General features: G+C 35.3%; 1 protein-coding gene across 1 annotated transcript in view; it reads left to right on the top strand.

Moving 5' to 3' along the window:
• The window catches only part of LRP1B (LDL receptor related protein 1B), a 752,762-nt gene that overhangs the window by 481,857 nt on the left and 258,496 nt on the right, over window positions 1-12,409 (top strand). Inside the window, exons 18-21 of the mRNA XM_067299399.1 lie at window positions 1,481-1,597; window positions 7,015-7,095; window positions 8,362-8,529; window positions 11,274-11,456. Coding sequence (XP_067155500.1) covers window positions 1,481-1,597; window positions 7,015-7,095; window positions 8,362-8,529; window positions 11,274-11,456 — 549 coding nt within the window. The remainder of the gene's footprint in view (window positions 1-1,480; window positions 1,598-7,014; window positions 7,096-8,361; window positions 8,530-11,273; window positions 11,457-12,409) is intronic.

Here is a 12,409-nt window from a genome sequence, read left to right as displayed (position 1 = left end):
CCAAGACAGTTTGCTGATTCCACTACAATAAATCTTGGAGTTCCAAATCTGTCCTTTGCATGTAGGGAAGTGATATTTAGGGCTGGTCAGTAGACTACACTAAACAATCATTAAATGTCTGATATACGAGATACACAAGCTAATATACAGGCTAACTCATGTCTCTTTTTAACAGAAATACAGTGATAGGTAGTATACATTTGTGTATTAAAATATTCCCTGAACTCATATTCCTTGATTTAAAATTTCATATATATAATAACCTGTTCGCTGGTTGTTACTTGTGTGGATGGGCTAAAAAACCCTCTAGCACAGATACAGACCTATTGAGTCTATATCACCTCTACAGTGTTATTGCAAATTTTAATAAATCTTGATATCCTTTGATATTCAACTGTATGTCCATAGAATAAGTCTTATTTGAAGATCATATTTTGCATCTGTATTGTAGTTGGCTGTGGGTTGAATTTTGTATTCCTTTTTTTTCCTTTGTTCCTCCAGTGGCAAACTCTACTGATGTTAAAAAAAAAAAATTTTTCTTTGAACGATTTTACATTTATATTCGCATATTTTGGGCTGTTTCTGGGAAGAAAAAGAAAAATGTTAATTTATAACAGGAAATGGAAAAAATATTCTTTTATTACTGGAATTTCTAATATATTCATCTTTTTTTTTTTTTAAGTGTGGAACTCACATATGAATAGACAAACTTCAAAAGCTTAAATTTTTAATCAAAATCTATGTCACTATCACTGACCTTGTAGTTATGGGCTGACATCTTGAATAAAAACAACCATAAGTAGTGTCAGCTTTATGTCAGGTAGATTTTTATTCAAGTTTTACTATTCATTGTCTTCTAAAATCATTTGTGGTTACATAGTATAATCTCTTTTAGTGGTCTTTATTTCTGCAGAAGAAAGACCGTATATCCTTTACTTTAATGGATAGTTACCGTCGCATACTTTCGAAAGCAAAGATTGCAAGAACGGTGTGGCCAGGCACATTGCACTCATATGTTATATTATAATTTTTCAGTCTAAATGTGAATGTAACTAGATCATTGTTTATGTTATAAAAGAGAAGCTACACAAATAAGAGTGAGTTAAGATTCCTGTTGTAGCCTAGGTATTTTTATGCCATGATTTTTGTTTACTTCATCTGTAGCATTTATGTCATTTTATCAAGCACTAATGCTCTTTCATCACCTGATTTTGTATAATTACATATAAAACTTCAGTTTGTCATTTGCTAAAGAAATCATTAAGAATTATAAAGTACAGGGCTAGGGCACAGTCCTGTAGATTACCTCAGTTTTGTCTGAAATCAAAGGAAGTGGGTGATGCTGTCAGGTCAGGTATAATGAGCAGCCAGGCCAGCAGACACCCTCTGGACTTACAGCTTCTATGTACAGACATGCACTGAGTGACCTAACAGATTTAGTCCACTTCCCTTGCATTTTTGGAGTGTTTTGTCTTGACAGCAAGAACATGTCAGGCTGACCAATTTTCTTGTGGGAATGGACGCTGTATTCCAACATCGTGGCTGTGTGACAGGGAAAATGACTGTGGCGATGAAACAGATGAAATGACATCCTGTGGTAAGTACATAAATTTCCTCCTGGAAAAAAGTAAAATTACTGTGTAAAAGGACAAACACATATAAGGATCTCTCTTCATGTGAACTGACCAATAGAAGTCTGAGAGGTCTTTTTCGTCTTAAATGAACTGATAATATTCTTTCTGAAATGAAAGATGGATTTTGATTAATAAATAAATCCAAAACAAAGGCTACCTATTCCATCAATGCCAAATTTCACTACAATACCAAATATGCAATTCAGTCAGCTTAATACTTCCGCTAATTTACAACCCATTATCAAATATTGTCACTCCTCATAAATTGATCTTTGTCTCAGCCACATACCTCTTGACATGGGTCCCCTCAGCATATTCTGGATGTCAATAAAATCAGGCTGCTTCGCATCTGAACAGAAGGGTATTTGGTGATGGTATTTTGCAGAAAATGGAGTTATTCTTGGTAATATCTCAAGATATTTTTTATGGGCATCTCTGCTGATTGCTGCATTACTGAGCTATCACAAAAAGAGATGCACTCTCTAAATCAGCTGGTTCCAAGCAATTTAGGTTTTTGTAAGTCAACAGGACTGCTTTCATCTGTTTGAAAGGTAACTGTTGTGAGTCTGAGAGCAGGGAGATCAGTGAACTGTCTGCAAAATATTTTATCAGCGTTTCCTGTTTACAAGGTAATATTTGTGATACTATTTGACTTCCTAATATGAATTAGTAAGTAAGAAAGAACTGGTAAATAAGACATTAATACGAGTTAGTGTGTATGCTGCCGTATAGGAGGATATGTTTGTGAAACGACTTTTCAAGTGTTTCCAAGAAAGAATGCAGAGTGAATATTTTAGTAGCATCAATCATGTAGGCAGGGGGTGAGAGTTTGTTGCATAAGAAGGTTAAAATATGAAGTGTGTTTGTTAGGATACTTAGCAGTTGAACCTGGATTCTTCTCAGATATAGGTGATATTTTAGCTTGATTCACTATTAAAGATCAAAATAAAATCAAAATGTGTGAAAGCAATGTATTCAATAAAATGTTACTTTATTTGCTTTTCTGAAACTTCTTACTGCTGTAAACCTTTTTATTAGAGTTATTAGAGTTCTATTACTAATAACAGTTGTTCTGCAAAAATATTAATAGTTGTGAAGCCCTTTCAGTGGAAAGCAAGGATGAATCACCTAGAAAGTAAATACATAAATGGAAGTCGCAGGCTGAGATCACGATGTCCTGTGCTTTCTAAACATAAACCTGCAGCACCTTAGCTACCAGCGAATCTGTGGAAGGCAGTGCGTAGGGTCCAACCTGTAAATTCCGTTGATCCCAAGGCACTTAAGATTGTTTAATTATAAGTTATTCATGACTGGCAACCAGCTAATGCCTATTAGTCAGCCTTACATTGTTACTTTTTAAGGCCGTCTGTAATTTTCAGCATCTTCTTCTTTTATAACTGCCTTCAAGATTTTTCAGGATTTCTAAGTGTAAGTAGTTGTTACTCTTCCTGGAGTATTCACCTGCTTTCACCTTTCTTATTTCTCATTACTTTCTTCTTCTTTCTTCTTTCCCTAGTGATTTAAACAAGAAAAAAAGAAATCTAATTTGATATTGACAACTCTGATCAATTACTTCAGAATAGATGACATTTGACAAAATCAAAATCATTTTGTGAGTGAAAATGAGAATATCATTAAGGCAGATTTCTAATTGCTGCAATCCAAATCAAATAACTCTTGTTGCCAGTTATATACAGAGATAGAATAGGTGATCCCAGTAGACTCACTGTATTTTAAAATCTCAAAAATTACATTCTGTGTATGACAATAGTTTATCCGACTAGCTGTCCTTTGTGTTCCTTGGACAGCTTATCAATTTATAGATCTCAATGTCATCTTTGTAACTTGTATGTTTTTCTTATAGTATCCTGTGAGCAGACCTTGAATTTTCCTTGCGGTCATCTAATCAGCATTTATTTTACCTGATGTTTGTATTTCAGTTTGGCAAGACTTTACATATGTTCTATTATTTTATAATCTTGTTTTATTCTCAAGCACTGTGGATGTACAAATATGTCTAATATTTCATTTTTTTTCATTCTGCCTCATGATTTCGTGCTAGCTAGAGCATGCTAATGGCATTGTTACTAACAAAAATATTTAGCTATTCACTACTGTTCTATGAAACCGTTTATAATTCTAGTTGTATCCAGTAGTTGTTTTAAAAATAAAATCATGGTTTACTTTTTGTTACCATTACAAATCCTTCATTTTTGACTGAACCAGTCTTCAGCTGTAAATAACTTTGGCTCTTTCTATTAATTCAAAAGCTTATGTATACTTTTGCCTGTTTACAGCTGTTTACAGCAGGACCAGAAGGCTGATGCTAGTATTTTATTGCACATACTATTTCTTAAGATAAAAACACATTTGTTTAGAAGCATAGCAATTCTGAAGGAGAGCTGAAAATAAACACTCTATATTTTCTCTTACTTTTCTAAAGGAAACAGGATTTATGATCATGTCCATCTGTCTATCAGTTCTCTCTGTCATACCATTTACACTCAATAACCAAAGGACAAAAGAAGTCTCAAAGCAATGGAGGTTTTACAGGACAACTGGATAGTGGAGAGAACCTACATTAGGGGGTTCCATGCTAATAGAGAGACTTCACTGAGAGCTCAGGAATCACCTTTCTTATTTTGTCTGTCTGCTGGTAATCAGCAGGAATCTGGTAATCAGTGCAGAGGTGTCTGTGAATCAGCTACAGGACATGTGTCTCTGTTGTGAAATAGGAAAGGAGAATTGGGGAGGCCATAGGGAGAGTGAGGGGGAGTATTGTGTCGGTCCTCTAGGATGCAGGAGTAGAGCTCTGAGAAGCAAAGAGAGGTACTGCAGAGGTCTCTGCGTGGGCTCTATGGTGGGCTGAGAATCGTGAGAAGAGGGATGTGTGCGTGAGGGTATAGAAATCTGGCTTAATTATTTCTGCTGCCCATAATTTTCTTAGAATTATCTGTCTTATGCTTTCATGTGGAATTTGTCTTTCAGAGTATGTCTAGTTCCTGGCATACTAAAAGGTGGCCTACATAGCAAATCTGAAGAGGTTAATGGGAAGCAGTGCGCGCACGCTCACATGCATGCTTGTCACAAAATTGTAAAATCTTAGCTGGGAGACCGACTCCTTGTGTAACGCTGATATATATTGGGTGTCATATGAAGATGACAAAGACAGAATCCCTGAAGAAAATTTAGAGGGGGAGCAATGAATCAGGGTCATTGAAAACTGAAAGTCTTTTGCTCTAGCTCAGATCAATAAAAACAAAGCTGAAATTGCCAAGGTGCAAAGTAAGTCAAAAAATATGGACAGTAAAGGGAAAGGAAAAAAGATGGAATCAGAATGTCTCCATGAAGGTGAAAAGGAAGATGTGCTTTTGGTCTTAAGTAACTTCCAAGTAAATCATTGTCATAGCAATAGTACATCACAATTCATTTTAATTAGTTTCTGTCTCTTTATACGGGTCTTACATAGACAGATGAACATAAAGAAAATAAAGTCATGAAGGTGTTTGTATATGAAAAAGGAGGAAAAAAAGATTTAATACATGAGTTAAATTTGATTTGTAGAAAAATTAATGAACAACTGAAAGGCCAAATTAAAAATAGCTTTCATCATTGCTTGAAACACATAAGGCATATGCATAACTAAATACCATCTCATTTGCTGACCTATGTTACTTGACTCAGGATAGATTTTTAGTTGTCATTGCAATGTGTTCCCCCAAGAGAAAGAGCCTTCTTTTGATGAATGCCTTCCCTCCCACCACCCCCGGCCCCCCACAAACATTTTGGGGAGTGATTGAAAAACCGTTGTTGGTGGTGATATTAACTTTTCTTCCCACCCTTTTCATCTGCTGAAGCAGAAGAATAATCCCTTCAGTCTCACGGTGTTCTTGGTGAGCTCTAAATTCTACCATTTGATGCAGCTGGTTTGTTGCTTCATTTAAGCCAAGGAGTTCCCCTGAGCTTCCTTAAAAAATAGTAACTCCTGAATTAGTACTGTAAAACATTTTCTGCACAAAAGGCCGCAAGAAGCAGCAAATGCAAGTGCAGAAGTTCATTGACTAAATATTTCAGTACTTGTCATAAGGAAAAGTTGTGTTTATGTGGCATGTTTTAGAAGTTTGAGTAAAACCCTTTGGTACTGAATGACTACACGGGCCAATTCTCAAACTCTTTGTGAAATTTGGCGTTATGTTGACTTTGAAACAACACTACAACAACTCAATGTAGACAGGAAAACACCATGAGCAATATCATTGAGAGACCTGTTCTAATCTTGGGCAGTTCTGGTGTAGCTGCCAGGATTATGCATCATTTCGGATAGTTTTTTCTGTTGCATTTAGGGTGTAGTACCTAGGGATTTCCAATCTGAAATTCTTCAGTGAAGGAGAAACTACTCCTTAGGCTACAGTGCAAGAGGATTGTTCATATTGTTGTCTTTGGTTTGCATTAGGTGTTTTAACAGTTACTGAGGAGCATATTATTCTCTGGAAGGTCTGTATAGAGAATTTAGGCATGTGACTTACCCATTTGAATCAAGTCAGACTTTCAGATTGGTTTGTGTGAATTTCCATGTTCAGTGAAGCAGATCTCATATTTTCAAAACTGAATGGATGCAAGCTCTGTTGAGTATTTTTATTAGCATGAGTGCACATACGTAGTTACCCAGTTGATTTCATGAAAAGTCTGTGCAGAAAAAAATTCTTTTAAGCAGAAGCATATTAGACATTTATAAAAATAAAATAAAACACTATGTGTATTATAGATAAGCCTGTACTTTCTGAATGATAATGTCTATTTTCTACTATTTTTTACTGGAATCCATGTAAGACATGATTGTAAATACTGACTTTTTAATTCTGGATTTTGTTACATCAATGCACATTAACTTTATTTGTCGACTGTTCTTTCACTTGCTGCTTAACCTTCTCATTTTATAGTCTTCTATAGTCTCCTGTGTTTTACTGGTAGTTTTATTGCAATTACAGAACATTTTTTGAAAAATAAATTTATTGAAAATACAGTGCCTCTGTTAATCATCAAGCTATAATTGGTCATAAATATTAGGATGCTTAATAGCAAAGAAAGCCTTGATGTGACTGGAGTCTAGGACCATGTCATATGATGCAGAAGCATGCATTTCAGCAGTTCAGATTAATAAAGGACAGGGTTTGGACTTGTATTTACAGTTAAAAGCCCTTTTATCCTTTGTTTTTCATCTCATTCCTTTTCTTCCTCTCCAGCTAAGTCTCTGGCAGGTGTGAATGTTTGATGCAATACATTTTATTTGTGTAATTTATACATATAGGAGGGTGGAGCAGTATTAATAAAGACAATACACATTAAAGCATTACTGTGTTTCTTTTGAATACTTCCACAGAGTTTCCAACCTGTGAGCCACTAACTCAATTTATATGCAAAAATGGAAGATGCATTAGCAGCAAATGGCTCTGTGATTCAGGCAAGTACCAAGTGTTTGATATCTGAAACTAATATGGTGAATATTAGGTAAATGTTGTTTTGATACTCATTCTTTTCTTCTGAGACTGATATTATCAGTTTGGCTTGTAACGGGTCAGAGAATAAATATAATAGTTTTAAATTGCTGACCTAATTTTGAGAATTGCAAAATTGAGGCTGCATATGAGGAATGATGCGGTGGATATGGAAATAGTTGCAAATGGTATATTCTGTAGAATGAAGTATGATGTAATGCTTGATTATAAAAAAAAAAAGATTACTTATGAAAGTATTTCCTACTTTTAGAAAACAAAACCATTCCAGGGGCAATACATAGTGTTTTCATTGTTTGTGGGCAAGTTCCACTTAAACAGCATCCCTCCATATGGAAGGTGGAGAAGGCCTTACAGTGTAGATACTTCTTTTGTCCTAAGGAGTGCATATTTGAATGACAGCTGTTCATATTAATGTTTTCCCAGAGCTTGTGATGTGGGAGAAATGTCATGCCAGTTCTAATAATACTGAGTTGGTTCTACATCCACTACAGCATTCAATATTACTATAATTTTATGACAATGACAGGAATTTACAGCTGTAAACGGAGAGATTCCCCAAATTATCACAGTATGCTTGCTGAAAGCAAGGCGACTCTTTAGTGTTTATCTAACATACTTATCTTCTCCATTCCTTGGCAATCATAATCAAATTATGGGAATCGCCTTAAGATTGTTGTAATGACTACAATGTTAAAGTAATGAGAAACTACATTCCACCCTTATTTGTGTGCGCTGTCTCTCTCCAACTTATACTGTTTGCAAGTGCATAGAAGCAACTCTTGTAATACTACTGCAAAGACATTCTGACATCAGGTTTTCATTTTGGGTTATATGAAGCTTGAATCACTGGGACTAAAACAAAGCTACTGTATTTGGGAGCCTGTGTAGTCACAGATGACTGAAGAAGAGAAGAAAATCCAGAGCCTTCTAGTGCTTACCGGTATCTGTGATAGAATAAGGGGTTAGGCTACCCAAAATGACAGAGCTGCTATTGACAGACAGTGCTATTGTTAAGATAGGGTTAAGAAATTGCTTATATTACAAAGTTACTCTAATCCAGTGGGGAATAAAAAAAACCCATGCTATTCCATTTCCTGCACATTATTTTTCTGTAGTCTTTTCAGCAATACCTTGTTTGTCCTGAGATATTTTATTCAGTCTTTTTGTCTTTTAAACCTTTAAAAAAATATTTATATAAATAATATTCACAGATGACGACTGTGGTGATGGGAGTGACGAATTAGGCTGTATTCACTCATGTTCTGCCAATCAGTTCAGATGTTATAGTGGCAGATGTATCCCAGGTCACTGGGCATGTGATGGTGACAACGACTGTGGAGATTACAGTGATGAAACCAAAACAAACTGCACCAAGGAAGGTTAGCTATTTTTCCTACATTTTAGTACTTTATTATGAATACATTCTTCAGTGAGTGGAAAAGAGAAAACTCTTTTAACCTTGGTAAAAGTTGGAATGGAAAATATATAAAGCTCAGTGCATCCCTTTTAAAATGCACATCCCTCAGAGCATCCCTAAGTCTTCCATCAGTATATAAAGAAGGGAACTAGGTTCCAGAAACCTCAGAGGACACATTTAGAGACAGATATACAGGCTGGATATTGTGTTTCTTTCTATTTCAGATAGCCATGAAGCGTGTTAGTCCCTAACTACAAATTACAGTGTACAGTTGTATAGGGCTGGTAGTATTCATAATTGATTTAAATAACTGTCCAGTCGTCTTACTTACAAATCATATTTCAGTTATATTTTTAATAGACCCGTTGGAACCCACCTAGGATAACTTAAGCATTTTTCTTCTTTCCCTTGGCACAGATAGTCTCCAAACTTCCTTTTATCATTTAACTGTTCAAAGTTGCCAGTCTTTCTCTCCCCCTCTAAACCTGTTCAGGCAACTGAGAAATTTGCCCATGTAGTCTCCTCTGCCTTTTATTCTCTATGGAAATCTGCCTTTTATTTGGACACAGAAGTATTACACAGAGTAATTGGTAGAGAAGGTGATTATAGTGGAAGTAGGAATAGAACAGAGTGGTGGCTGGGAAGAGGCAGTTTACATTGCTGCATTTTATGATTTAAGAGGAAGGTTGCTTTCAGGACCTTGTTGGAACAGGGTACTGGAAGGAATTTGGTTAATACATTTTACAACAAGCTTTGAAAATTTCAGATGTAATATGACAATACAGAAGCATACCATAGAAGAATGATGTATTTGAAACCAAAATGGATATTATACTGAGATAAATTCCATAGTTTTACTTTACTGAAATATGCTGAACGTGATTTTTGTCCTTTTAATAGAGGTACATGCTACTTGGATAAAGAGCCAGCAAGCAACATTCCTTAAGTTACTGCTTTTTTTTTTTTTCCAGTATTTTTACACAGTAACCCTCTCATATACATGTGATTAAAAAAAATTTTTTTGATAGTGTAACTGAAACATTAAACATGAAGATTAAACTGAAACATGTTTTAACAAAATAAAGTCCCATTCAAATGCCATACCTTCTATTTATTTGGGTGGGGAAAGAAGAGGAGGGTAGTTGTGGCAAAGGATAAAGAATAAGCAGAAAAGAATGAGGGAATATTTTTCCCTCGTAGTTTTCTCATAGTGATTTTTCGCATAACAAAGTAATTGTACTCAATTTTATCGACCTTATTCCATGAATTGGCATTCTAAATCTTATCTGCAGACCTCATACAAACAGACGAATCGGCAGAATGCTGTGCATGAGTAGTGCAAAAGTCTTAGTTTTTATGTTTACAAAATTTACTATTACTTATCTGCATAAAAAAAATTAGTCTGGAACACAACCGTTAACCTGCCCCCATGCACTGCCATCTCAGAGCTTTAAGTCCCACTCCACCTTTTTATATGATACCGTGTTATTCTGGGATTTGAGTCACAGTCTGTGAAACAGCATCATTTGCCACAGTCAGAGTTAGCTCATACATCTCTGGTGGCCTGTTCTGCTACATGATGTACACTTGTCCAGGAACAGTGTCTTTTCTTCACTTACGATTGAATGCAAGAATGCAAATCATTTAGGAAATAGCAAGGTGACTTTTAATAAAAAAATGGTTGTAGCCAGTACTAGAAACATTTATTCAAATAATGCTTTTTGGTACAAACAGTTGGACTGTACAACTTTATCATTGCTTTAAAATACATTTAACCATCATTCGTATGTTATGAATAGTAGACATAATGGTAATAGTTTATCTAGCAAACTGGGGGCAAGAGCAAAATTGAAAAGGACATCTTGAAAATAGATAAGATAATTAAATATATTATGAATAATTTAAATCACATAATTATTGTTCTTCAAAACATTGAAGACTGATTCTGTAGCTGCACTGAATTTATTTTTGTTGCTATGGAATTTGGGAAGGCTGCAGCTTGTCTGTCGTGCTGTGACAGCATGAGTCTGGCAGGTGTGGGAGGTCAGAACTCTTACATAATTTGGAGTAGAGGTATGACCGTTCTGATTTCTGCCAGAAAGAAGCATTCCTTGACACCTGTTATATTTTATGAAGTAGGAGATGGAGTTTGTTGGAAAAGTGGAGGAGGGAGAAGAAGGAGGGGAATGTATCTCAAGGCAGAGAGGAAGGGCTTTCACAGCACCAGAAAAATTTCATCAGCCTTGGTCTTCCTTACATCCCCAAATTCATCCTTGTCTGACAGCTATGTAAAAAATGTGGTATTTACCTTGAGCCAGTGGTGAAGGGGGAGTGACAGGAGTGAGCAGGTTAAGAGAGAGCTTGTCTGGAGCTTGTGTTGAAGTAATGAGTTAGGAAGGAATAGTGAATGTTGAGTGTTACACTTGGGGACTGTGGTTTTCTCTTTGGTCAGAACGGAGAAGGGATGAGAAGCTGGAGCAGGGGAGAACATGGAATATGAGTGGCCTAAGAACCGTTCTGTTGACCTAAAGATCCACTTGTGTCAGCATGTAGGGTCCACTTCCTACTTATTCTGTCTTTAACTTAGAATATTCACTATGCAAAGGTGAGGCTAGAGAAGTACATGTGTATGTCTGTGTCATTGTAGAGCTGAAAGAGAAAAAAATCGTGAGCAAATTCTTTGATGTAATTCTTATTTTTTCTAAGAAACTCCATCTCCTGGAAGATGCAATGGGAAGGAATTTCAGTGCAGTCCTGATGGCAACTGTGTTCCTGAGTTGTGGCGCTGTGATGGAGAAAAGGACTGTGAAGATGGTAGTGATGAAAAAGGCTGTAATGGAACTATACGGTTGTGTGATAAAAAAACGAAGTTCTCCTGCAAGAGTACAGGTACAGTATATATATACAGATTGTTTTGCCCTTGTTTTTATTCATTTTTTGTGTGTATGTGATTTTTGTCATAAGTCTACTATTTGAATACAGCTTTTAGTGTTTTAATATTACTGAGGTGATGTTACCAAGTGTGTTCTTATCAGGAAAAGAGTATTAATATACTTTGCCTGACCTGTTTGCTGGCTCATGATGCAAAATTGATGACTTTTCTTCTATTTTCCATCTAGGACACTAAAAGTAAGTTGATTGAAATGACATGAGGTAATTAGTTAGAAGACTTCATAGAATTCAAACTACAACATCGAAAAAAAACATTTTCTGAGAAAAATCAAATTTTTCTAAGTACACTTGATGAAAAAGATCTGAAAAGACTGTAATTTAACTAGTGTTTACATGAGGATATTTTGCAAAACAATGCTTAGATGGAACATTTTCTTAAGAGGGAGTCCAATGAAGGGACTCATTGTATGAGGTCATCATTGTATTAATCTTTTTGGAATTAGTTTCAAAGCTTAATGAAATACTTTGAGTAAAATATCTTTTAAAAGCAAATTTTAAATTGGTTTATAATAAAACTAGTAATTTTAGCTGCTATTAGTAATGTAAAGAAAAATATATTCTAAGGCCTGTGTAAGAGCTGAGCATGTTAAATGTTTCAGTCTAGTTATGTGAGCTCTATCCAAAAGTGTTTGTAAATGTGTACAGATACAGCAAGATACTTTATTCAGATCTACAATATGAGCAGAGTTAATTTTTAGTATGTGAACTACTTTAGGATGTCTTAGAAATATTTGGAGGCTTGCTGCTACTTGGGCTCTTAAAGTTATAGCAATCATAACATCTAAATAAATAAATATGAAATACAGAAATCTGGCTAAAGAAAGTAATTAAAACATTTCCTTTTTTTTTCTTACAATTTCCTTAAGGATATATAGAACAAGTAGTTGTTA

The sequence above is a fragment of the Apteryx mantelli genome, chromosome 6, assembly GCF_036417845.1.
Source record: "Apteryx mantelli isolate bAptMan1 chromosome 6, bAptMan1.hap1, whole genome shotgun sequence".
Lineage (NCBI taxonomy): Eukaryota > Metazoa > Chordata > Aves > Apterygiformes > Apterygidae > Apteryx > Apteryx mantelli.
This window is presented reverse-complemented; position numbering and strand designations above follow the sequence as displayed.